The following is a 23,337-nucleotide window of genomic DNA, read 5'->3' on the forward strand; positions in this document are numbered from 1 at the left end:
AAAATTGTTCCTACCAACAAAATTAACGTCCAAACTAGCATTGCTACTCTCAATCAAGCAAGATAGTGGCATGTCATTAGGATCTAAAGGAGCATTTCTACTAGCAACCAAATTCATCAACTCGTCCATCTTAGCACTAAGCGAGTTAATTTCTCCTATAGCGTGTACCTTTTTGCTAGCAGGTGACCTTTCAGTGTGCCACTGAGAGTAGTTGGTCATGATATTGTCTAGGAGTTTTGTAGCATATCCTAACGTGATTTCCATGAACGTTCTACCTGAGGCGGAGTCCAAGATATTTCAAGAAGCAAAATTCAAACCAGCGTAAAAGATTTGTATAATCATCCACAAACTCAAGCCATGAGCAGGACAATTTCTAATCATTAACTTCATCCTCTCCCAAGATTGTGCAACGTGTTCATGATCAAGTTGCTTGAAATTCATGATATCGTTACGTAGGGAGATAATCTTAGCCGGTGGAAAATACTTGGATATGTAAGCATCTTTGCACTTATCCCAAGAATCGATACTATTTTTAGGCAAAGAAGATAACCAAGTTTTTGCACGATCTCGCAACGAGAAAGGAAAAAAACTTCAACTTAATCACGTCATTATCCACATCTCTTTTATTTTGCATATCGCAAAGCTCAATGAAGGTATTGAGATGGGATGCGGCATCTTCACTAGGAAGGCCGGAGAATTGCTCTTTCATAACAAGACTCAGCAAAGCTGCGTTGATTTCATATGATTCCGCACTAGTGGCGGGAGCAATCGAAGTACTAATAAAATCATTATTATTGGTACTCGAGAAGTTGCAAAGTTTGGTGTTTTCAGCCATGATGACTTCAACAAACCAACAAGCACACAAGCAAGCAAGAAAACCGGCAAAGAAAAACAGCAAAAAGGCAAATGAAAACGGCAAAGGAGAAAGGCAAATGAAAATGGCAAAGGAGAAAGGCAAATGAAAACGGCAAATGTGAAGTGGGGGGAGGAAAACGAGAGACAACTGACAAAAAAGGTAAATGCAAGAGATGAGTTTGTGACACCTACTTGGATAGATGACTTGATCTCTCCTCCTCGCGCCAGAAATCAACACGTTGACGAGAGACTATTGTTGACTTGATCCTCCCCGGCAACGGCGCCAGAAATCCGTGTGCTACTGCGACAACAGACCTTCCCCGGCAACGGCGCCAGAAATCCTTCTGCTACCGCGACAACATACCTTCCCTGGTATGGCGCCAGGAATCCTGCTGCTACGACTACACCTTTAGGGACTTCCTTGGCAAATATGCAAAGGATTTCCCCACGGCCTTGGAGCCTTGCGTTGGTGTTACCTTGAAGAGGAAAGGGTGATGTAGCACAGCGGCGGTAAGTATTTCCCTCAATTTTGAGAACCAAGGTATCGAACCAGTGGAAGATCTCGTCAAGTCACAAGTACCTGCACAAACACAAAGAGCTTGCACCCAACGCTATGAAGGGGTTGTCAATCCCTTATAGATTGTTTGCAAAGTGAGAACTGAAATCAAAAAGTAAACAAGCAAAGTAAAAGTGAAAGTGGAAACGATAGTTGTGAATAGACCCGGGGGCCGTAGTGTTCACTAGTGGCTTCTCTCATGAAAGCAAGTAGACGGTGGGTGAACGAATTACTGTCGAGCAATTGATAGAACCGCGCAAAGTCATGATGTTATCTAAGGCAATGATTATATCTATAGGGATCACGTACAAAACAAGTAGACTGATACTTTCTGCATCTACTACTATTACTCCACAAGTCGACCGCTATCCAGCATGCATCTAGTGTATTAAGTACAAAAGAACAGAGTAACGCCTTAAGCAAGATGACATGATGTAGATGGACAATCTCATATCTACGATAAAAGCCCATCTTGTTACCCTTGATGGCAACAACACGATGCGTGCCTTGCTGCCCCTTCTGTCACTAGGAAACGTCTCCACACGGTATGAACCCAAAACCAAGCACTTCTCCCATTGCAAGAATCATAGATCTAGTTGGCCAAACAAAACCCAAGACTCGGAGAGACTTGCAAGGATATCAAATCATGCATATAAGAAATCAGCAAAGACTCAAATATAATTCATAGATAATCTGATCACAAATCCACAATTCATCGAATCTCGACAAACACACCGCCAAAGAGGATTACATCGGATAGATCTCCATGAAGATCATGGAGAACTTTGTATTGAAGATCCAAGAGAGAGAAGAAGCCATCTAGCTACTAACTACGGACCCGTAGGTCTGAAGTGGACTACTCACGAATCATTGGAGATGATGTTGATGTAGAAGCCCTCCAACTCCAAAGTCCCCTCCGGCAGGGCACCGGGAAGGGTCTCCAGATGAGATCTCGCGGAAACGGAAGCTTACGGCGGCGGAAAAGTGTTTTCGTGGATGCCCTGATTTTTCTGGATTTTTAGGGAATTTATAGGCCAAAGACCTAGGGCGGGGGAGCGCCAGGGGGGCACAAGCTTGGTTGTCGCGGCCTCCCCCTGGTCGCGGCAACAGGGCTTGTGGGCTCCCTGTGGGCCCACAGCCTTGGCCCTCAAGCCTCCCGATCTTCTTCTGTTCTGGAAAATTTTATTTTGGGGATTTTGTTCCGTTTGGACTCCGTTTCAAAATCAGATCTGAAAAGAGTCAAAAACACAGAAAAAACAGGAACTGGCACTTGGCACTGGATTAATAAGTTAGTCCCAAAAAAGATATAAAAGGTAAACAAAACATCCAAAGTTGACAAGATAACAGCGTGAAACCATCAAAAATTATAGATAAGTTTGAGACGTATCAGGATGCACCGGCAAAGTTTGCACCAACTCTGAGGATGAGAAAGGGCAATGCACGGTACCGAAGAGGCTAGCAAGATATGGATGGTGGAAGTGCCAACAATCGAATACTCACATTAGTCCGAAGAACTCATGCACTTACTATCGGTAACTCTCTATCTAGTTAGGAGATTCACAAAGAGACAAGTACCCAGAGGAGGAGTGTTTGGGGGTTTGGTTATCCTTGCTCATCCTCGACCCATGATAACGTGAAGGTACTCTATATATTCCAACCCCTCCATAGGTTAGCGATCCATCTAGTAGCTAGAGTTCTCAACTAATTTTTTTTGTTTTAAAAAACACACGGATTTCCCAAAATACGACACCTATCACTAATAGGCTCAAGCTCTTGGCACCAATAGTCCAAACATTACTCAAATCAATACCTCAAAACTATTGCAAGTTACTACTATACTTAAATAACAACCTCAATTACCTACTCATGAAAGACACACAACTCAGTGCAACAAGCCAACTCTCTAAACAAGATAAGCATGATAACTCAAGAGAGTTCCAAAAGCAACCTAAATAAAAGCTCTTAAAAATATAAAGCATAAAAAATAAGAGCTAAGCATGACAGCAGCTATGAAAAGATAAAGAACACACACAAAAAAGATAAGCATGAAAACCTATGTTGTGTTCTAGGGTGGAGTGGAGTGTGTTTCTCTCCCAAAAAAGAAAATATAGGTTCCAAATTGTTATGAACAGCAAGAAAATCTAAAACAAACTAAAAAGTAAAGAGCGGGACGCTCCAAGCATAGCACATAACATATGAAGTGATAAAAATATAGCATGGAGATGGACGAACTGATGATTGTTGATGGAGAAGGGGATGCACGGGGGAATCCCCACGCTTAGACGCTTGAGTCTCCTTGAATATTTTTGGGGTGCATGGGGGCATCCCCAAGCTTGAGCGCTTGACACTCCTAGATCTTCGTTCATCATCTTCCATCGCATACTTGAAAACTCCCTTCATACGAAACTCATCATAAGCTGATTAGAGTGGTTAGTACCCATAATAAAATAATTTATTCTCTACTGGAAATAAGGATTTTAATGAAGAGCTACTATTTCTCAAGATTTCCAAAAGGTTTTTGCAAATAAAAATCAAGCTTAAGATTTGCAAAATGATGAAAATGCAAAACGTGGCAGAATCTGTGAAAAACAGAACAACAGGTAGTAAATAATTTTTGGGGCATTCTGCAACTCAAATCAAAAAACTCAGAGCATACGCCAGAAATACAATTATATAGACCATACTGTAAAAAATATTCAGATCAAAAAGATGATCTGGTGATTTTTGGCGAATTTTTCCGTCACACAGACAGAATCTGTTTCTGGACAACATTTCATAACTTTTGTACTTTCTTGCAATCGGAGGCTAAAACTTGGCACAAGGCTTGAAAATAACGATACAATGATGTTTCTACATTAGTAACAAGCATCAAGACCACTAAAACTGAAAGTAAAAACTCAAAGTAAAGATAACAAGGGCTGTCTCCCTAGAGCTCTTTCTTATAGCCATAGAGATAGGCTTAAGATTTTAATGATGCTCTCGTAGAAATAAGAGTTGTAGAACAAAAGGGAGCATCAAGAAGCAAATACCAAACACATTTAAGTCTAACATGCTTTCTATGCATAGGAATATTACAATAGAATAATTCATTGAAGCACAAAGCAATAAGCATAGGAATGCAAAACAAGTGCAGCTTCAAAACCTTTGACATAAAGAGGGGAAACTTCTTATTTTTTAGATATTTAGAACCATGTCTCCCCCTCTCATTATAAATTTCAGTGGCATCATGGATGAACTCAACAATATAACTATCACATAAGGCATTATTTCCATGATCCAAAAGCATAAAAGTATCATTACTCTTCTTATAAGCAAAACCTTTCTTATTAGGAATATTGAGAGTAAAGCAATCATTATCATCATGGTGATCATCATATCTAGGAAGCATAGTATCATCAAAGCAAATTTTCTCCTCAAAAGTTGGGGGACTAAAAATATCATGTTCATCAAACTCGTCATCCCCAAGCTTAGAGCTTTCCATGTCATTAGCAATATTGGTATTCAAAGAAAGCATACTAATAACATTGCCACCATCATAATTGTTATCCAAATAATAAAGTTCCATTGGTTTTTTACTTTTCTCCTCAAACACTTCATGTCCTAGTTCAAGATAAAGTTTATAAAGCTCTCTCATATTTTTGTTGTTTTCCATTAAGCCGAGGTCATCTATTTTTTTGTTGTTTTTTAGTATAAGACTCTAAATAAAAAAGTAGAAAGCAAACTAACAAGACTAAAAAGCAAAGGTAAAATATAGCGTGCTACTCCCCCATCTTGAAGGCTGGAGTCCCCGGCAACGACGCGAGAAATTTTCTTGATGACGAGTTGATGGATATACTTCTCGACCCTCGTTGGTTACCCCAAGTGGAAGGTGGAGATGTAGTCAGCAGCAGATTTCCCTTACACGGGGACTGTAAGGTTTATCGAACCAGGAGGACTCCGAGGTTCAACAAGTAGGTGTCCGCTGCTCTGGCGCTAGCAAAAGATGTGGACCTGCACACACAACAAATAACTTTGCTCCCAACGAGTACAGAGAGGTTGTCAATCTCCCCGGCCTTGTAGTTTGCAAAGGATCAAAACACAAGCGGGAATAGTGATAGTGATCGCAACAGAAAAGTAAATAAAAGAAGTAAATGATGGAGGTGTAAGCAATGGTGGTAATATGGACCAGAGTCACATGATGTTCACTAGTGATGTCTCTCTCCCAAAAGACGATAAACAACTATGCATGGGTAAACAAATCACATCTGAGCAATTGACAGAATTATGAACGCACCGCAATGCTAATTATGCTACTAGAAAGTTAGAGGCTCAAAAGTAATGGGCAGTACGCCAATACAAGTAGACCGTTTACCCATCAACATATACTTACTAATCATCCACCTTGAGATAGCTATCCAGAACATCTCGCTGGTATTAAGTTGCGAGCCCCACCCAAAGTGTAAACTCAAAGCAACGGACAACTCCATTAACGAACTTTGCGTAAGGTAAACAATACTTGCAACCGTGGTCACAAGCATCGGTGTTTTCTCCCTGGTGGCAACATCACATCCCCTAGTCTCATGTTTCTATCACTCAAGCTAGACATCAGGGGGCATGAACCCACAATCATGCATAATGCTCCCTCTTGGAGTTACAATCTACTACTCGGCCAAAGCAATAAAAAGCAACGGAGAACATGCATGAATCACTAAAGAACATAATATAAAAGGATAATCAAATATATAACTCATCACAATCTGAACATAATCTCATAATCCATTGGATCTAAGCAAACCAAGCATAGCAATAGCAGGAAAATTACATAGATGCCTTGATCATGTAGGGCAGCTCACAAGGGCTAATCATTGAAGCACAAGATTGGAGAGAAGACATCACATAGCTACTGGTCATGGACTCATGGTCCAAGGAGGACTACTCACGGCACGTCCGAGAAGCGTCCATGGCGGTGGAGAAGCTCTTGGAGGTCAATCCTCCCTCCGGGACGGTGCTGGAAAGAGGTCTTCTGTTGCTCCCGATTTCGGGAGCACTGCGACAGCGGAACGATGGAGAAATTTGCGATTCTGGATATGATGGAAGGGTTTCCGATTGAAGAGGTAAATATAGGCCGAAGGAGGGCAGCAGAGGAGGTGGGCCCCACCCACGCGACCTGTGGGCGCGGCCAGGGGCTGGGCCATGCAGGGAGGCCGCATGGGCGACGCCTGGCTCCCCTCTGGCCCACCTTTGGTGCTCCGGAAGCTTCCGTCACGCTGATTTTTATATATTTTTCTCAGGATTTTTGGGTCTTTGTAAATTGGGGTAAAAGTCTCTGCAAAAAAGACATCAGAAGACAGAAACTGGCACTGGGTGCAGTGAGTTAGTAGGTTAGTTCGAATATGTGTAAAAAGATATAAAAGTCTAGCAAAACATATAACATTGTCACCCAAAAGATCTTGAAACAAGCAGAAATTATAGATATGTTTGGGACGTATCACTACCCCTAGTATCACTGGGTGAGGACACTTCTCTCATTGCAAGAATTACCAATCTACTTGGCCAAACTAAACAAATAATTCGAAGAGACTTGCAAAGATATGAAATCATGCATATAAGAATTCATAAGAGACTCAAATAATATTCATGGATAATTTGAACATAAACTGTCAATTCATGGATCTCGACAAACACACCACAAAAGAGTATTACATCAGATAGATCTCCATGAAGATCATGAAGAACATGGTATTGAAGATCAAAGAGAGAGAAGAAGCCATCTAGCTACTAGCTATGGACCCGTAGGTCTGTGGTGAACTACTTACACATCATCGGAGGGGCAATGGAGTTGATGTAGATGCCCTCCATGATCAATTCCATCTCCGGCAGATTACCAGAAAAGGCTCCCATATTGGATCTCTCGGGAACAGAGGCTCCGGCGGCGTAAAAGTATTTTAGTTGCTCTTTTTTGCGTTTCTGGAATATTTGGGATTTTATAGGCCAAGAATTAGGGTTAGGAGACCTGCAGGGGGCCCACAAGCTAGGGGCAAGGCCACCCCCAGGGCGCGCCCTGCATGCTTGTGGCCTCCCGGCAACTGCCTTGCCCCCTACTCCAAGTCTGTTGCGTGTCTTTTGGTCCAAGAAAAATCTTTCCGGAGATTTTATTCCGTTTGGACTCCGTTTAATATTCCTTATCTGCAGTATTCAAAAACATGGAAAAAACAGAAACGGGCACTAGGCTCTAGATTAATAGGTTAGTCCCAAAAAATATAAATGCATATAAAACATCCAAAACATATAATATAATAGCATGGAACAATCAAAAATTATAGATACGTTGGAGATGTATCACACCTCTACAGTCAATAACCAATAGCGGGACCTGGATGCCCATATTAGTTCATACATATTATACGAAGATCTATATCGGTCGAACTAACAATGTCAAGGATTCAGCTAATCCCGTATTCCGTTCCCTTTGTCCACCGGTATGTTACTTGCCCGAGATTCGATCGTTGGTATCTCCATACCTAGTTTAGTCTCGTTACCGGCAAGTCTCTTTACTCGTTCCATAATACAATATCTCATGACTAACTCCTTTTGTCACATTGCTTGCAAGATTGTTGCGATGTTGTATTATTGAGTGGGCCTCGAGATACCTCTCCATCATACAGAGTGACAAAATCCCAGTCTTGATACATGCCAACTCCATAGACACCCTCGGAGATACCTGTAGAGCATCTTTATAGTCATCGAGTTACGTTGTGACGTTTGATACACACAAGACATTCCTCTGGTGTTAGTGAGTTGCATGATCTCATGGTCATAGGAACAGATACATTGACATGCAGAAAGCAATAGCAGTAAACTGGATACGATCAAAACGCTATGCTTAAAGTTTGGGTCTTGTCCATCACATTATTCTCCTAATGATGTGATCCCGTTATCAAATGGCAACTCATGTCTATGGCTGGGAAACCTTAGCCATGTTTGATCAACGAGCTAGTCCAGGAGAGGCATACTAGGGACACTTTGTTTCTATGTACCTACACATGTATTTGAGTTTCCAATCAATACAATTATAGTATGTATAATAAATGATTATCATGAGCAAGGAAATATGATAATAGCTAATTTATTATTGCCTCTAGGGCATATTCCAACACCTATGTGATTTGATCTGATGATGACGGTGTTCATGCATCGTTTCCTTGTTGAAGGTGTTGCTGTTGAGGGGGGCTTCTTGTCGTTCGGGTGTTGTCGAAGGCAGTGGTAGGAGTTGATATTTTGCTGAAGTGGGTCGTTTGCCTCGCCTTTGACCCTTGTGTGTCCTGTTTCTCTTCCTTCTTGGTTGTGTGCATTCTGTTTCTGCATAGGTCGGGTGTACTCATTGTGTGTGTATGCGCTTGATACGTCATTATGAGTTAATAAAGAGCACCCTTTATCGAAAAAATAATGGAATCATGGCCGAATTATACCCTACACCCACCTTATTCTAGTGGCTATTTTCTGCATCACTGCATTTAATCTTGCACATTACTCATAGCTAACTGTTGTACTAGGAATCCACATAAAATCCAAAGTTGCTTCAATAATTACTCTTTTGCACTTACTCATTCTTACCCGTGTCAAAAAGGCAAACTTGACTTTTTTAGTTGGAACTTAGTAACACACCATAGCATTCATTGGCAATATATATCAAAGCATATCATTTTTACTTATAATAAGGACATAATACCGACATGTCGGAATAGTGATCTGAGATTCTCACGTGAGTAATATGACATTTCAAGGTTTAGAGTTCAGATAAGTTGCTTCAGGTTTACTCAGAGTAAGAGGGGCGTATGCGCTGAGCAACAATGACATACAGTAGGTGATGCAAAATCATTGTCTGGGCTAAAATGCATTGTAATATCATATTGTAATCAATGAGGATTCAATCAAATACATTTAATAAATATGGTCATCAACAAATTAATTTGCACCTTGCCACAAGGAAGAGACTCCAGGGAAGTGGAATACTCAGTGGGATTTCCATGTCGTCCATCACGAAAGCAGCATGCAAATCGAGGATGGATGAGAGAGAAAATCATGGAGTGATGGTCGCCAGTCTACAACGGGAGGAATGAAAGCAAGAAGGAAAACATGATGGGGACTTGGGAGAGAGGGGATCCATCACCATTCACCCCCCGCCAACGCTTGCCCTTCAATCACCACCGTCGCTAGCCAAAGGAAAGGAGATAGAGGAACCCCAGGTTAATGCACATAGGAGAGGGGCATCACTTCAATGTGCGTACCATTAATGAACAAAGGAGCCTCAATGGAAAGAGACACGGGGAGGGGGTGTCACCTTGGCACTCGTAGACGGCCCTACTCAAGGGGCACCATTGCCCCTTGCTCACGCATGCTGACCATTGGAGAAGGGTACACATGCATGGCCTTGGGTTGACGGAATCCTGTCGACGAATAGGTGAACGAGGCATGGAGACATAATCTGGTACTCCTCGATGATTGCCATTGTGAGACATGCCCAACGGACGGAGGAGTGATGTGTGTGTGTGGTGGGGGGCATCGCACTGGCGGGATAGGGGGTTGTGTGGACGGGTGAGGGTACGGGCATGTGAATGGGAGGTAAGTTTCGATTTAGTTAAGGTTTTAATTTGATTTGATTGAGTTAATGCAGGACGTGTGAAAAAAGAATGAGAGAAAAACGATGAAGGCGAACGGACAAATACCAACTTCATTATAACAGTAATATTAGAAAAGAGAATGTAAGACCGAATCATTATGCTACCATGAAGCCATAATAATAAAAAAGAATCATTTACCATAATCAAATACTCACTCTATACCTAAATAATCATAGTTGGAGAAAACTAGCTTAGTTCATTTCAACTATAATTATTTAAATAGAGAAGAAGTATTTGGCATCTTACTCATCGAGCCTAATTCGGACTTCCAGGTTTTTAACATGGTTGGTCGAAAACCGAAATGCTTATCGTGCTCTAAAATATAAGTTGCGTTATTTCTTTAATGGTTGTTTGACCAAGTTCATAGAAATGTTAACGACTATGTTAATATATCAAAACAAATAAGGGCATGTATAATGGTGCTATCTTAGGAGAGCCAGATAGGATAAATGATGAGGTGGAGGAAAGAGAACTTGAAATATGTCTCATCATGTTTTTAGGAATAGCTAATTATAAAAGATAAGGTTAAGAGATGACGAATTGTAAACTTTTTTTGTCATCTCTAAATTTAAAAATAAGAGTATCTTATCAATGTGAAAAATATGCTTTTATGACTGATGTAATGATATTTAATTTTGGCAGCATCATAAATGTTGGTGTTTTTTCCATAAATTTTGGACAAACAAACGTGGAAATTTCTGACATTTTTTAGGAAGATTTTGACCGGGGGGGCTGCCAAAGTGCCAGTCCAGAGTTCCCCGTCGCTGCGTTCAGGCAGCCGCCGGCAACCAGTGAATGCGTCCGCGTCCCATCGCGCAGAAGGAAGCAGAGACCAGCGTCCGGCCGCCACCTCCCTACCCGACCTCTCCCCCCCATCGGCGGCAGCCACTCGCTCGCCGTCGCCGGCGCGGCGCCACCGCTGTCGCAGCCCACTCCCGCCCAGCGTTGCCGCAAGCAGAGGAGGAGCGCCAACGCGTCTGGCGATACTTCCTATGCGCCACCGTCGCCAGCGAATCACACGGCAGCAGTAGCGCGAGGGAGGATCAGAGGCAGTCTCTCAGGCCGAAAGATTCGGATCGATGGAGATCCGCGCCCGAGCGCCCGGCAAGATCATCCTCGCCGGGGAGCACGCCGTCGTCCACGGCTCCGCCGCCGTCGCCGCCGCCATCGACCTCTACACGCAGTCCTCCCTCCACCTGCCCCTACCAGGTCTCCTCCCCGCCCTCCCCACAAACGCCATCCGACCCCCGATTCCTCCCTGATCCTCACTGACGCTCTTACCTTCCGCCGTTTCCTTCGTCTTTGGCAGGGGAGGACGGCGCCGGCGAAGTGGAGGTTGATCTGACGGACTCGGGCCTCGCCTTCTCCTGGCCATGCTCGCGCCTCCTCGAGGCGCTGGGGGAAACCTGCCGCAAGGCGGAGCTGCAGGCCCCGAGGCCCTGCTCCCCGGAGGAGCTGGCCGCCATTGCCAGGCTCGTGGAGCTGCACGAGATACCCGAGGCCAAGATCTGGCTTTCCGCCGGCCTCTCCGCGTTCCTTTACCTCTACACCTCCATCCTGGGGTCGGTTGGCAGCTTTCTTTTCCCCCAATCAAATCTTGTAGCAATGCTGAACCTTCCTGACAGTAAATTTGATGCAACTTCTTGTGTAGGTGTAGGCCTGGGAAGGTCGTGGTGAGCTCGGGCCTGCCGATGGGCGCCGGGCTTGGTTCATCGGCTGCATTCTCTGTGTCCTTGTCAGGCGCGCTGTTGATGGCGGCGGGCGTGGTTTGTGCTGAGGGTGCCGTCGCCGGAACAGAGTGGCAGTTGTTGGGGAAGGATCATCTTGAGCTGGTTAACACGTGGGCGTTCCAAGGGGAAAAGATTATTCATGGCAAGCCTTCTGGCATTGACAACGCTGTCAGCACTTTTGGTATGTTGTTCCTCTTGATTTGTTAGAATCTTTCGATTCGCGCCAAAATGCGTTACGACTAAGATTTTTTTCCTCTAGTGGAGAAATCGGTACTGAGGTTATATGTGTCTGTTTCATTATCCTGATCCGGAATGCCGTTACTGTTGTTATAATTGTTACTGAATACTCATATTCGCGCCAAAATGCAGTGCAACTTAGATTTTTTCTGTAATGGAGAGATCAGTATATGGGGTTGTTTCATGAACCTGTTACTCAATGTTGCTGCCGTTTTTATCGAAAAACTGCCTGTTATTGCTAAGCGGGGTGCATTCCATCTTGTAGTTTCAACTTAAATATGAGTATTCGAGTTAAGAGTTCAAATCAGTAAATGCCTGTTATTGCCAAGTGGAGTGCATTTCATCATGTACTTTTAACTTGAATATGTATTCTAGAGAATTTGAATTGAGTCATTTCATACTAATAACATCCGTCACTACAAACATTTTGTATTTTTAACTTAAATAGTAATATCTTATAACTTTACATGCCATTTGGCTTTAAATACATCTGTTATGTGACTGTTAGGAAGCATGATCAAATTCAAGAAGGGAGAATTGACGAACCTCAAATCTGGCAATCCAGTCAAAATGCTCATTACTGATACAAGGGTTGGTAGGAACACCAAGGCTCTGGTTGCTGGTGTGTCTGAAAGAGCATCTAGGCACCCCGATGCTATGGCTTCCGTTTTCCATGCAGTGGACACTATAAGTGAAGAGCTTTCCAGCATTGTCGAGCTAGCTGCTACTGATGAGATAGCCATGACCTCAAAGGAAGAAAAGCTAGCAGAACTCATGGAGATGAACCAAGGTTTGCTCCAGTGCATGGGAGTCAGCCATTCTTCTATAGAAACCGTGTTGCGCTCGACATTGAAATATAACTTGGTCTCAAAGCTCACCGGAGCTGGTGGTGGAGGCTGTGTTTTGACGTTGATACCAACTCGTATCCTTTTATATTTTACTCGTGCAGCTTAAACTTATATAGCTTAAATACAATAAACCCATCATATTATTTCCTTTCAGTTGATTTCTACATGCCATTTTAACTGCAGGTTCCAGAAATCAAAAAGTGTGCACAATGTAGTCTTTGGCATTAACTGTTAGTGAAGAATGTTAATTTAAAATGATTTGCCAATAAAAGCTACTCCCTCCGTTCCTAAATATAAGTCTTTTTAGAGATTTCGCTAGAGGGCTACATACGAAGCAAAATGAATAAATCTATACTCTAAAGTATGTCTATATACATCCGTATGTAGTCCTTTTAATGAAACCTCTTAAAAGACTTATATTTAGGAACGGAGGGAGTAGATCCTTGTCACTTATCATTTTATATGTGAAGATTCTCTGCATTCCTATTTAGTAATTCAGTCAAAACTTATTAATGTAGCAAGGAGGAACTGGAAAATTGCTTAATGTTTACTGATGTTTTGTACTTGTAAAGATCCTTAAATTTCCCTGTGGTACAACTGTACCCACTTAATGAATAGGTCTGCTAGATGAATGCGGACCAAGAGTTTCACAATAGATGCATGTCATTCTTGTCTGCTCATCTAATCTAGAATGCTTATTATATGTTTGGTACTCTTTTGAGTTTCACAAACATTCTGATATCTATAATCCATTTGTTTGTCTATATCTACCTACTTAGCAGCAATGCTTCCTTGACATAATAAATTCCAGTGTTGTCCAAGTTAGTTTTGGAGAAGGTCACCACTGAGCTAGAATCGCATGGTTTCCGCTGCTTCAAAGTCGAGGTTGGTGGACAAGGGCTTCAGCTTCACCAAGGATAAGACGGTCCTCCTCCTGCTTCAGTGGAGATGTTGTACACTATTTTTAGGTTTTGCTTGACCTATTGAGATCATGGCATTCTTCCTATTTTGTGCCTAGCAGATCACTCACTGTATCATCAATAAGCTGCTTTTCAGTCGGATGATTGTTGTTGTATCAAATCAATAAAAAATGTCACATAGATGGGGTTGGAATATTTGAGATACCAGGTTGCATCTCATTCTCATCTGTTGTATCATTACCAAAGCTGTATACAGTTGAGCCATTGGAGTAACCCCTGCAATTTGCTTGCTTTTCTTATGCTTGATTCTTACATCCTTGCCACCTACTGTTATTGAACATTAGAAATTTTACAAGGCTAGTTGACCACCTTGCTGGGATTTGAGCTGCGGAATTTAGCTTCTGCCGTGGTGAGTGATTAACAATGATTGATTATATTAGAACAACTCCTTGTCAGCCACTCTAGCAGAAGCAATGCTCCAAACTACTTACCAGTCCATTAAATACACATGAACACATGAAAAAACCTATCAGCTTGTACCTTCAACACATGAACACATGAGCAAAGCTCCAAATTACTTACCAGTCCATTAAATCCACATGAACAGTTATGTGGGCTCTGGCTAAAGTGCAGAGTTTGTGCCCAGGTTTTGTAAATGTTTGTGTAGTTTGCATGGTAAAAGTTTAGGAAAATCCTGTCAATCCAATGTGTTCTACAGCATGCAATGCTTGTACATATATTTTGCAATTTGGGTGCAAATGTTCAGCATATGTATATGTATGTGCTATTTATGTATTCGTTTTAATGCATACATGGTTGGTATCTTCAAGACTTCAACTGAATCCATAACTATTTTCCAGCTCTCTTTTTCCTGTGTGATTACTGCCAGTCAAATTTTAGCTTATTCTAGTCTTGCTGGTGATGCAACTAAAAATATTGCCTAACATGGATGCCTACAGAATTACTGGTGAGGTACTAAATAAACTTGTCTGGATAACCTTGCAAAAAACACTTGAATCACGACAGCGATCAGGAGAAATTCTCGCGTTCTGAACAAGCTCGCAGAACCAGAGAATGCACGGCAATGTACCAAACAATCAAGATATCCTTTTCTTGTCTTCCATTCGATCCATCATCTACCTTTGATAGATTTTCCAACATTCTTCCCATACATCAGGGGAGAGTGCTGTAAGATTAGTTACATGCTACTCAAATATTTGCGCATGTCGAAAGGCAATAAAACTAGCCATTCGCTACCACACTGTCGTTGTATCAGATCCTCACTACTACTTCAGAGAAAAAGTATCATCATATCCTCCGGTCGCCCGTAGTAACCCTCAGGGACCAGGACAGCGAAACGCATCCGTGCTCCTTGCAGAGGGTTCACCATGTAAAGTCAGAAGAATCTTATTGTTGGTTAGCCTGAAAAAAAGGAAACAGTCGCAAGGCTTCACTGACGGTGTACAGATTGACAGCAGTGCACCAACGTAAAGAGGGAAGAAATGCTTGTTGATAGATAAATAATCTCACCTTGTCTAAGATCCGCACATGCCACGAATCAATCCTGCGAGGTGAGTTAGGTTGGCCATAGTTTGGACTATTCTGGGCATGGCTCCTTAGGAGAGGCAGCCTTGCGGGCACTGCATCATCGTCACTGTCGTACTCGATTTCACTGTCGGGGCCAAGGGCCCTGAGTACCATTGCAAGAATGATTGACAGCACCTGCGAATAATAAAATGTTCATATTATTATTGTTGTATTACTTACTTGGTTAGTTGCAATTATAATTTTCTCTGAAGTATGATACTATTATTGTTGCAGTCAGCTCAAGTGGAAAGTGCATGTAAAATTATCATACTATCTACAAGTCTGATTTTGGTTATTTGGCAAAGCAACCAGCATTTCCTTTCAGCTAATTTCCACTACATTTTGCCGCCGTACTTGAAAGCAGATAATTACTCGTCCAATTCCACCGAAGCAAAATTGTAATACTCCGACAGTCTAATTCGAGCATACTGAGGAGCTGTTCGGTGATCCTCCAGCTCCCTGAAATCTAAGGATCTGCAGAGCACCCTTTTTCCTGCTCCACGATTTTTACCTGCTGATCTACCAACTCCGGGAGTGGAGTTGCGGAGCCGGAGGGCCTCCGAACAGGCCTTGAAAGACCTCCAACTCATTTACTGATGTACATCTACACAGTTATTTAGTTACAAGCATAGGAAGCAAAAGGTGAAAAAATTGAATTTCAGAGAATTGCTCACCTGAGCAGCCACCACCGAGAGGGCTACCCATTCACATACGTCAAAATTTGATCTCACGAAATGCTTGAATTCATCAAACTTCCCAGATGGGTCATCTGGGAAATCCTGTAGGTTTGGGAATTATCAAACCATCACAAATCAAATAGCAGATATAATAGAAATAACTAGTTATGTACTAGCAACCGAAGTGCTTTTTACCTCCTCCCAGTAGCTATTCAGAAATACATCAGCGGCGATTGCAGCTTCCAGTATGACAAGCAAGAATACAAAGATCATGTGCTACATACATGTCAGGTTAAGGCAAAAAGTCCACATCACCAAGCCACTGTACATCCATCTAAGGTCATAGAGCTCACTCCCAAGAACATAACTGGGGCTTAAGGTTTCACCAAACTATTATTAGGAGCCAACGGTTCCATTTCAAAACTGAACTGCTACAAACATGATGCATCAGTTTTCTCTTTTTTTTTAAACACCAATTATATTTAAAATGGATATATCTAGAAAAGAAAAGGCTTTGGTCTTTATGCGACAACGTGAAAGGCATTGAGGCACGTGATTTATAAACCGGTAGCAGCTATCATGTCAGGCTAGTTAAACACGCTAACGCACTCCGTATGTCAGACGCTTCCAAGGATACACAAGACAGGCAGGGGCTGTTGGCAGTTTCAGCGGCGATGTGACCTGAGCAGGTGAGCAAGCACATGATGATCCCCAGGCTGAGAAGAGTGTAGATAAACCTGCACAACAAGTGAAATTCTTTTATATCAAAACAGACCTTTCATAGTATTTGTATAGTAGCATTACATATACGCAAGCAAGGCACCTGAAAATTCCTTGAATACTGGCGGCATGGATTCCTAATTTATCAGGCCCAACATAAAAAAAGCATGGTATGTAGAATAAGCCATTCGGTGCGTCGACGTCTTAACAGCAAAACGAGAGGAAGATGCCGGTCACTACAGACGTGTCTAAGTTGGCGAAAGAGATTGTTGAGCACAAATCGCTGTTGTTTCTTTATCCCCCATGAGTGCTCCAGCATAGCCCACCAATCAACCGCACCGCGCAAACAAATACATACATCCATCCTTTTCGTTTGGGCCATCCGTTGGCCGTTGCATCGCAGTCGTATGACGACACATCGCAGCCGCCACCTAAATTTGTAGAGCGCAATTCCACCGTAACCACCGAATGGCACTTGTATCTAGTTGCTTTTTTGTTTCCTGTGCGTCGTCACTGCACACAAATTCAGTGGAATAGTGGCTGCTGCTGCTGCGTGTCCCGCCCGTCAGCAGTCGGGGGGAAAAGGGGGACGCTTTTGGGTTTGGGTATGGTTCGGTTCCTACGCCACTTCCCGATCCTTCTTGCTTTGCTAGTATCTCGTTCGTTCCAGCACGGAGCTGATCCTGATCCTCCGTCGCTGCTACATCCGATGAAACAGTGCGCTGGCAGGATGCGCGCATTTCACCGGGGATTTGATCGGAGGTAGGTGCAGCGGGTATCTGGGCGACGGATTTCGCCGCGAATTCGGTCGGAGGAATCGGGAGCGGCAGCGGAAATGGGGGGAATAAAGCAGCAAATCATCCAGCAGGAAGCAGCGACTAGGCGAAAGCAGAGATTGCGACGCGAGTCGCGGCGCTACGCGAGATCCGTGGAGTTGAGGGAGGAGGAGGAGGAAGGGGGTGGTACGAACCAGGGGGCGGGGAGGTGGCCGGCGGCCTGCTGGGACCAGGCGCGGAGCACCCAGAGCGCGTAGAGGATGACGGCCATCCCGGCGAGCCCCACGACGGAGTTGGCCGCCTTGAGCGCCGTCTGCACGCAGCTCCGCACCGCCGCGCGCCCCGCCATGCCCTCCGTCTCGTCGCCGCCGGCCAACCAGCTCTCCGCCCGGCAGGCCGCTCCCCAAGCTCGAGCCTTTTTCTGCCTCTGGGGGAGCAGCAGTGGGAGACCGCAGGGAGGAACGGGGCGGGGCGGGGCGGGGCTGCGGGAGAGAGACCGCAGGTGGAGTTTGACGGACGACGGTGGCGTGGGGTTTCGGGGAAGCGGGTGAGGAGAAAGAAAAGACTTGTGAAGACCGGAGCGGGGAGAGGGGAGGGGAGGGAGTGGGGTGGGGGTGGTGGGGGGTGGGGTTGAGCGGCGGAGGCGGATGGACATGGACTGGACGTGACGACTCGCCGGGAAACGGGAAATGGATATGCGATTTGGAAATTTTCAGACAGCGATGGTTGCTCTTTTTTTGTTTTTGTCTCTTTTTATTTTTTGCGGCTAGGTTATTATTAATAATGATGTGGAGGGGTTGGTCTGTACACGATAAATCCATATTTACTCGCATATACTCCTTCCGTTCCTAAATATAAGACATTTTAAAGATTTCACTATGGACTGCATATGGATGTATATAGACATATTTTAGAATATAGATTCACTCATTTTGCTCCGTATGTAGTCCATAGTGAATTCTCTAAAAGGTCTTATATTTAAGAACGGAGGAAGTACCTCGTATTTATTTTTACATACAGTACATGGCTTCGCGGTCGCCTCTTGTCTATGTCCGTCGACAGAAAACAACCCCCTCCCCTCCCCACGCGCGTATGAGATTGTGGTTTCTCTCTGCGCATTTCGAATGCATGTCTTTAAGATTTACGTCTGGGCATTTCGGATGCTTGTCTTTAAGATTTACGTGTAACACCATCACATTCACCGACCATGGCTAACATTTAGGAGCGGTCAGTTTTTGTGACATCTGAAATCAAAGATCATCGTTCGATGGGTGTGTGGTGGAAAATTGTTGCATGTATTCATGTGTTGAAAGCGTGTACTCGATATCTCTACATTTAATCATGTACTTCCTCTGTCCTAAAATAACTGTCTCAACTTTATACTAGCTCTAGTACAAAATTGTACTAAGCTCAAGACACTTATTTTGGAACGGAGGGAGTACTATACATCTGTGATCACCTGTTTTATGATTCGAAAGATCCACTCTTTTAAGTCTGTTGTGGAGATTCTGACCGCCCTGTCCTCTTGATTAATGCACACCACTCGTCAGATTCTTATAATTATATACACTTGACAACCTTATTGTTTGATTTTTGTGGTACAACCAACCAAGGCTTTCTAATGCGTATGTTAATTGGAAGACGGTGCTTTCCTTGACTACGAGGCTTCCTATATTAACTTTGTTATTTTTAATATTTATTGGCTCAGTCTCTTGAAGATACTTATAGAAGTAGAATTTGTGTGTGTGCATTCTTAGAAGTGTGATTATAAGTGTGCGATTGTATTCTAAAACAGAAATCACTATTCATTGGAGAAATATCGCTCCTATTTTCACATGCTTGTTGTATGCTACATGATTTGACAATGTGTGCATATTAATTAGCAAGACAAATAAAATAGGTGTCTCAAGGGCATGTCTAGATGTCCTCTAATTCATGCACATCTAAGTGACTAAAACCCACATAAAAAATATTAAGAAATACCCGCACGAATCTTTGTGTAAAATCAGGGACATGTAATTTAAATGTGCAATATTTAAAACACATTTAGATGTACTTTATCGAAATCAAAATAAAATCTTTAAAATGATGTGGTACTACGTTTACCTTGCCAGTGAAATGCAGACCAGACGTGTGCCTGCCCTCTGAAATAATCTACTACTAGTGCCTCGTTAAATTTCAGCCTATAATTTTTTGTGGAAGACGGGACACGACTTCCTTTGAAGGGTGGCATTAATTCATTGACACTACTCGTATTAGTAGTTGTGAAGATCAAATGTACATTGCCGTGCAAATCATACTTTCAATGTGATATGAAAATTTTGGACAACGGCGGTTACTTGTGATGTGGATGTCGATAGTGCACATGGAAGCATTTGTTTGTTTGTTTGTTTTTGCTCGGTACCTTCATATTTATCCGTGTATATCCCCATGCTATGTTTGTATAACTTTGGAGTCACCTCTAATTTATGTCCTTCCAAAAGAAATCCCCTATTCCACATTCGTATAAATGTGTAATTTGTGTTTGTGGCTTATCAATCACTTAGTCCTCCTAAATCAAGACGATCTATAACACATTTGTATTCATTGACTATAGTTGAAATTTAAGGTGGCCATTTTCTGAGATATCTAAATAAAGCATCATAGTTGATGGTTGGGTGGTGGAAAAACCCCACATTTATTTGAGTGTTGAAAAGTATCTAGTACTCCCTCTGTCTCAAAATAAATGTCACATTTTTTGTATTAAGTTCGTATAAATTTAGTACTAGAACAACGACATTTATTTTGAGACGGAGGAAGTACTTGGTATCTTTGCATTTATTTGTGCGTCTAAAATCACCGCAGATCGCATTGTTATGGAGAGCATGTCATTTTTTGGTGTAAGCATGACACTTTTTTTGAAGGCATGGCATTTTTATTATGAATAGCATGACATTTATATTAATTATACAGCATGGCATTCTAATTTTTTAGAAGGACGACATTTTTATTACAAAGAGCATGGCGTTGTATTTTTTTAAAGAGCATGTCATTCTATTTTTGAAGGGCGTTGCATTTTTTGTTTTGTAAGATCATGGACTTTTTTATTTTAAAGAGCATGCCACTTTTATTTTAAAGACCATGACATTTCTATCATAAAATAACATGTCATTTTTAAAAAAAGATTTGCATTTTTTTATTTTTAAGAGGATGGCATTTTTTGTTTTAAAGAGCATGCCATTTTTGTAACAAAGCACATTGCATCCTTTTTTATAGTTGTGACATTTTCATTTTAAAGAGTATGTTATTTTTATTTTAAAGAGCAAGGCATCTTAAATTCTTAAAAAGTTAATCCCCACTATTAGGAATTCCCATAACATGCACGCTGTCCACATTAACAATGATGCCATGTAAGAGTTCAGTTTGCAAAATTACTGAGTGTGATAAAAAAATAACTCTTCTTGTGTCCACGTCACCATATTTTCCCAAACTATCGATGTGTGCCATAGAGCATGAATTTTTTTCTTCATTTTATAGAGTGTTCTATACACCAAGGGTCAGCTCTGAGCCCTTATCTTTTTGATTTGGTGATGGATGAGGTCACAAGGGATATATAATGAGATATCCCATGGTGTATGCTCTTTGCGGATGATGTGGTGCTAGTCGATGATAGCCGAACGGGGGTTAATAGAAAGTTAGAGTTATGAAGGCGGACTCTAGAATCGAAAGGTTTTAGGCTTAGTAGAATTAAAACTGAATACATGAGGTGCAGTTTTAGTGCTACTAGGCACGAGGATGGAGAGGTTAGCCTTGGTGGACAGGTGGTACTGGAGAGAGACACGTTTCGATATTTGGGGTCCATGTTGCAGAAGGATGGCGATATCGATGAAGACGTGGGCACCAAATCAAGGTTGGGTGGATGAAGTGGCGCCAAGCTTCTGGCGTACTCTATGACAAGAAGTGCCACAAAAGCTAAAAGGCAGGTTTTATAGGACAACTATCCGACCTGCGATGTTGTATGGCGCGGAGTGTTGGCCAACCAAGAGACGACATATCCAACAGTTAGGTGTAGCAGAGATGCGCATGTTGAGATGGATATGTGGCCACACAAGGAAGGATCGGGTACGAAATGAAGATATACGAGAGAGACTTGGGGTAGCACCGATTGAAGAGAAGCTGGTCCAGCATCGTCTCAGATGGTTTGGACATATTCAACGGAGGCCACCGGAAGCGTCGGTGCATAGCGGACGGATAAAGTGTGTTGATAATGTTAAGAGGGGTCGTGGTAGACCAAACTTGACATAGGAGAAGTCCGTTAAGAGAGACCTGAAGGTTTGGAATATCGACAAAGACTTAGCCATGGACAGGGGTGCGTGGAAGTTAGCTATCCACGTTCCAGAGCCATGACTTGGCTTCGAGATCTTATGTGTTTCAACTCTAGCCCGATTGGAACCCTCCTGGGAAGGATTAGTTCACTTGTGTTTGGAACATTCCCAGTTACCAGTGGTTGGGGTCCTCCTATGCGGGTTGCTTGAGAGGAAGTTGTACCCATCATACCTTCAACTCAAAATTAAAAATATCTTATGTCATGTGAACATCACATCCATCTCAAAAAGAAAAATTAAATCTAAAAACTTTTCTTGAAAAGAAAAAAAGTCTCACTTTCTTTTTAAAAATAACTCTAAAAAATAAAAAACTTCACTTGCTCACTGCGACCAATCAGCATGTGCCTTGTGGCGTAGCTGGTTGACCACCATTCTAGCTATGGTTAATGTGTTTGATTGCGTCCATAAAAAAATACGTACTAGTAATCATATCATAATTGTTCTTTTAAGTTAATAGAAACGGACATTTCCTGTATACGGTTGGATGTCCAGCTTTCATATCACTATCCACGTAGGGATACGTTGTTTGATTTTAGGGTCAACCTTGGAAGTGTCTCTAGTATATATCCATGGAAGAAAATCAGTAGTACTAGAGTGCTTTGGCATGCCCATCACGCCGTGCATTGACCGGTTACCCGGCCGGTGAAACACGCACCACACGTGCCTGCCCCTTTGACATAATCCAGTGCCCCCCGTTTGACTTCAAGCACGGGACTCTAATTTGGCCGCCCCTTTTGGTACGTTTTGCTTTGGATAATGGTTCGAATTTCCCTGTTTTGGGACGCTATTAATTGTTGGATATTGTACTACAGTAATACTCCCTCCGTCCGGAAATACTTGTCCTAGAAATGGATATAATGGATGTATCTATAACTAAAATAAGTCTAGATACATTCATCTCTAGGACAAGTATTTTCGAACGGAGGGAGTACTCTTTAATTCATTTTTAAGGCATGTATAATAATGTTGTGTTAAAGATGTCACGTAGGGTAAATGATTACATAAATAAAAGATAAAACATAAGAAAAAAACTTGTCTTCTATTTTTTATTTAAGAAATGATATCTTAACATAATATATGCCATCACGTTTTCAGAAATAACTAGTTATTGATGATAACGATAATAGATAACCCGTTTTAAACATGATTTATTGTCATCTCTAAATTACATACGTATAAGACTTGCGATAAAACTATTTTATCAACCATCGTATATATATGCCCTTACGTTGTCGATGAACTTCTATTATGTCACTTTACTGTTTTTTTTTTGAGCTGTTCATTGTTTATTTTCTGCTCCGGCAGCATGATGAGGATCAAAGGCTTGACGCAGACAGGAGACAAATGCATGTACTAGAGTGCCTTTGGTTTGTGCGGTGTGCACTGGACCAGACCAGACCCGAACCA

General features: G+C 42.3%; 2 protein-coding genes across 2 annotated transcripts; one reads left to right on the top strand and one right to left on the bottom strand.

Annotated features, from left to right (window-relative positions):
• The first annotated feature begins 10,801 nt into the window (after positions 1-10,801).
• Positions 10,802-14,079, top strand: LOC123428315 (mevalonate kinase). Its single transcript, XM_045112511.1, has 5 exons — positions 10,802-11,280; positions 11,381-11,633; positions 11,723-11,982; positions 12,547-12,960; positions 13,698-14,079. The coding sequence occupies exons 1-5, from the start codon at positions 11,151-11,153 to the stop codon at positions 13,805-13,807; spliced, it is 1,167 nt and encodes a 388-aa protein (XP_044968446.1). The 5' UTR covers positions 10,802-11,150; the 3' UTR covers positions 13,808-14,079.
• An 814-nt stretch (positions 14,080-14,893) lies between these two features.
• On the bottom strand, positions 14,894-18,222 carry LOC123428316 (tetraspanin-19). The gene is made up of 6 exons (XM_045112512.1): positions 17,761-18,222; positions 16,708-16,807; positions 16,266-16,346; positions 16,068-16,172; positions 15,337-15,528; positions 14,894-15,228 (listed from the first exon to the last, which is right to left on the bottom strand). The coding sequence occupies exons 1-6, from the start codon at positions 18,219-18,221 to the stop codon at positions 15,214-15,216; spliced, it is 954 nt and encodes a 317-aa protein (XP_044968447.1). The 5' UTR covers position 18,222; the 3' UTR covers positions 14,894-15,213.
• Between the last annotated feature and the right edge of the window lie 5,115 nt (positions 18,223-23,337).

This window comes from Hordeum vulgare, chromosome 2H, assembly GCF_904849725.1.
Source record: "Hordeum vulgare subsp. vulgare chromosome 2H, MorexV3_pseudomolecules_assembly, whole genome shotgun sequence".
NCBI lineage: Eukaryota > Viridiplantae > Streptophyta > Magnoliopsida > Poales > Poaceae > Hordeum > Hordeum vulgare.

Bases quoted from the DNA above. Each gene is read 5' to 3' on its own strand.
- LOC123428315 (XM_045112511.1), top strand. From the start codon at position 11,151: ATGGAGATCCGCGCCCGAGCGCCCGGCAAGATCATCCTCGCCGGGGAG. The intron at 11,634-11,722 runs GTCGGTTGGCAG...CTTCTTGTGTAG, and splicing joins CTCTACACCTCCATCCTGGG to GTGTAGGCCTGGGAAGGTCG. The intron at 11,983-12,546 runs GTATGTTGTTCC...TGTGACTGTTAG, and splicing joins CAACGCTGTCAGCACTTTTG to GAAGCATGATCAAATTCAAG.
- LOC123428316 (XM_045112512.1), bottom strand. From the start codon at position 18,221: ATGTCCATCCGCCTCCGCCGCTCAACCCCACCCCCCACCACCCCCACC. The intron at 16,347-16,707 runs GTATCCTTGGAA...ACATGTATGTAG, and splicing joins ACAGCCCCTGCCTGTCTTGT to CACATGATCTTTGTATTCTT. The intron at 16,173-16,265 runs GTAAAAAGCACT...CCAAACCTACAG, and splicing joins TGAATAGCTACTGGGAGGAG to GATTTCCCAGATGACCCATC.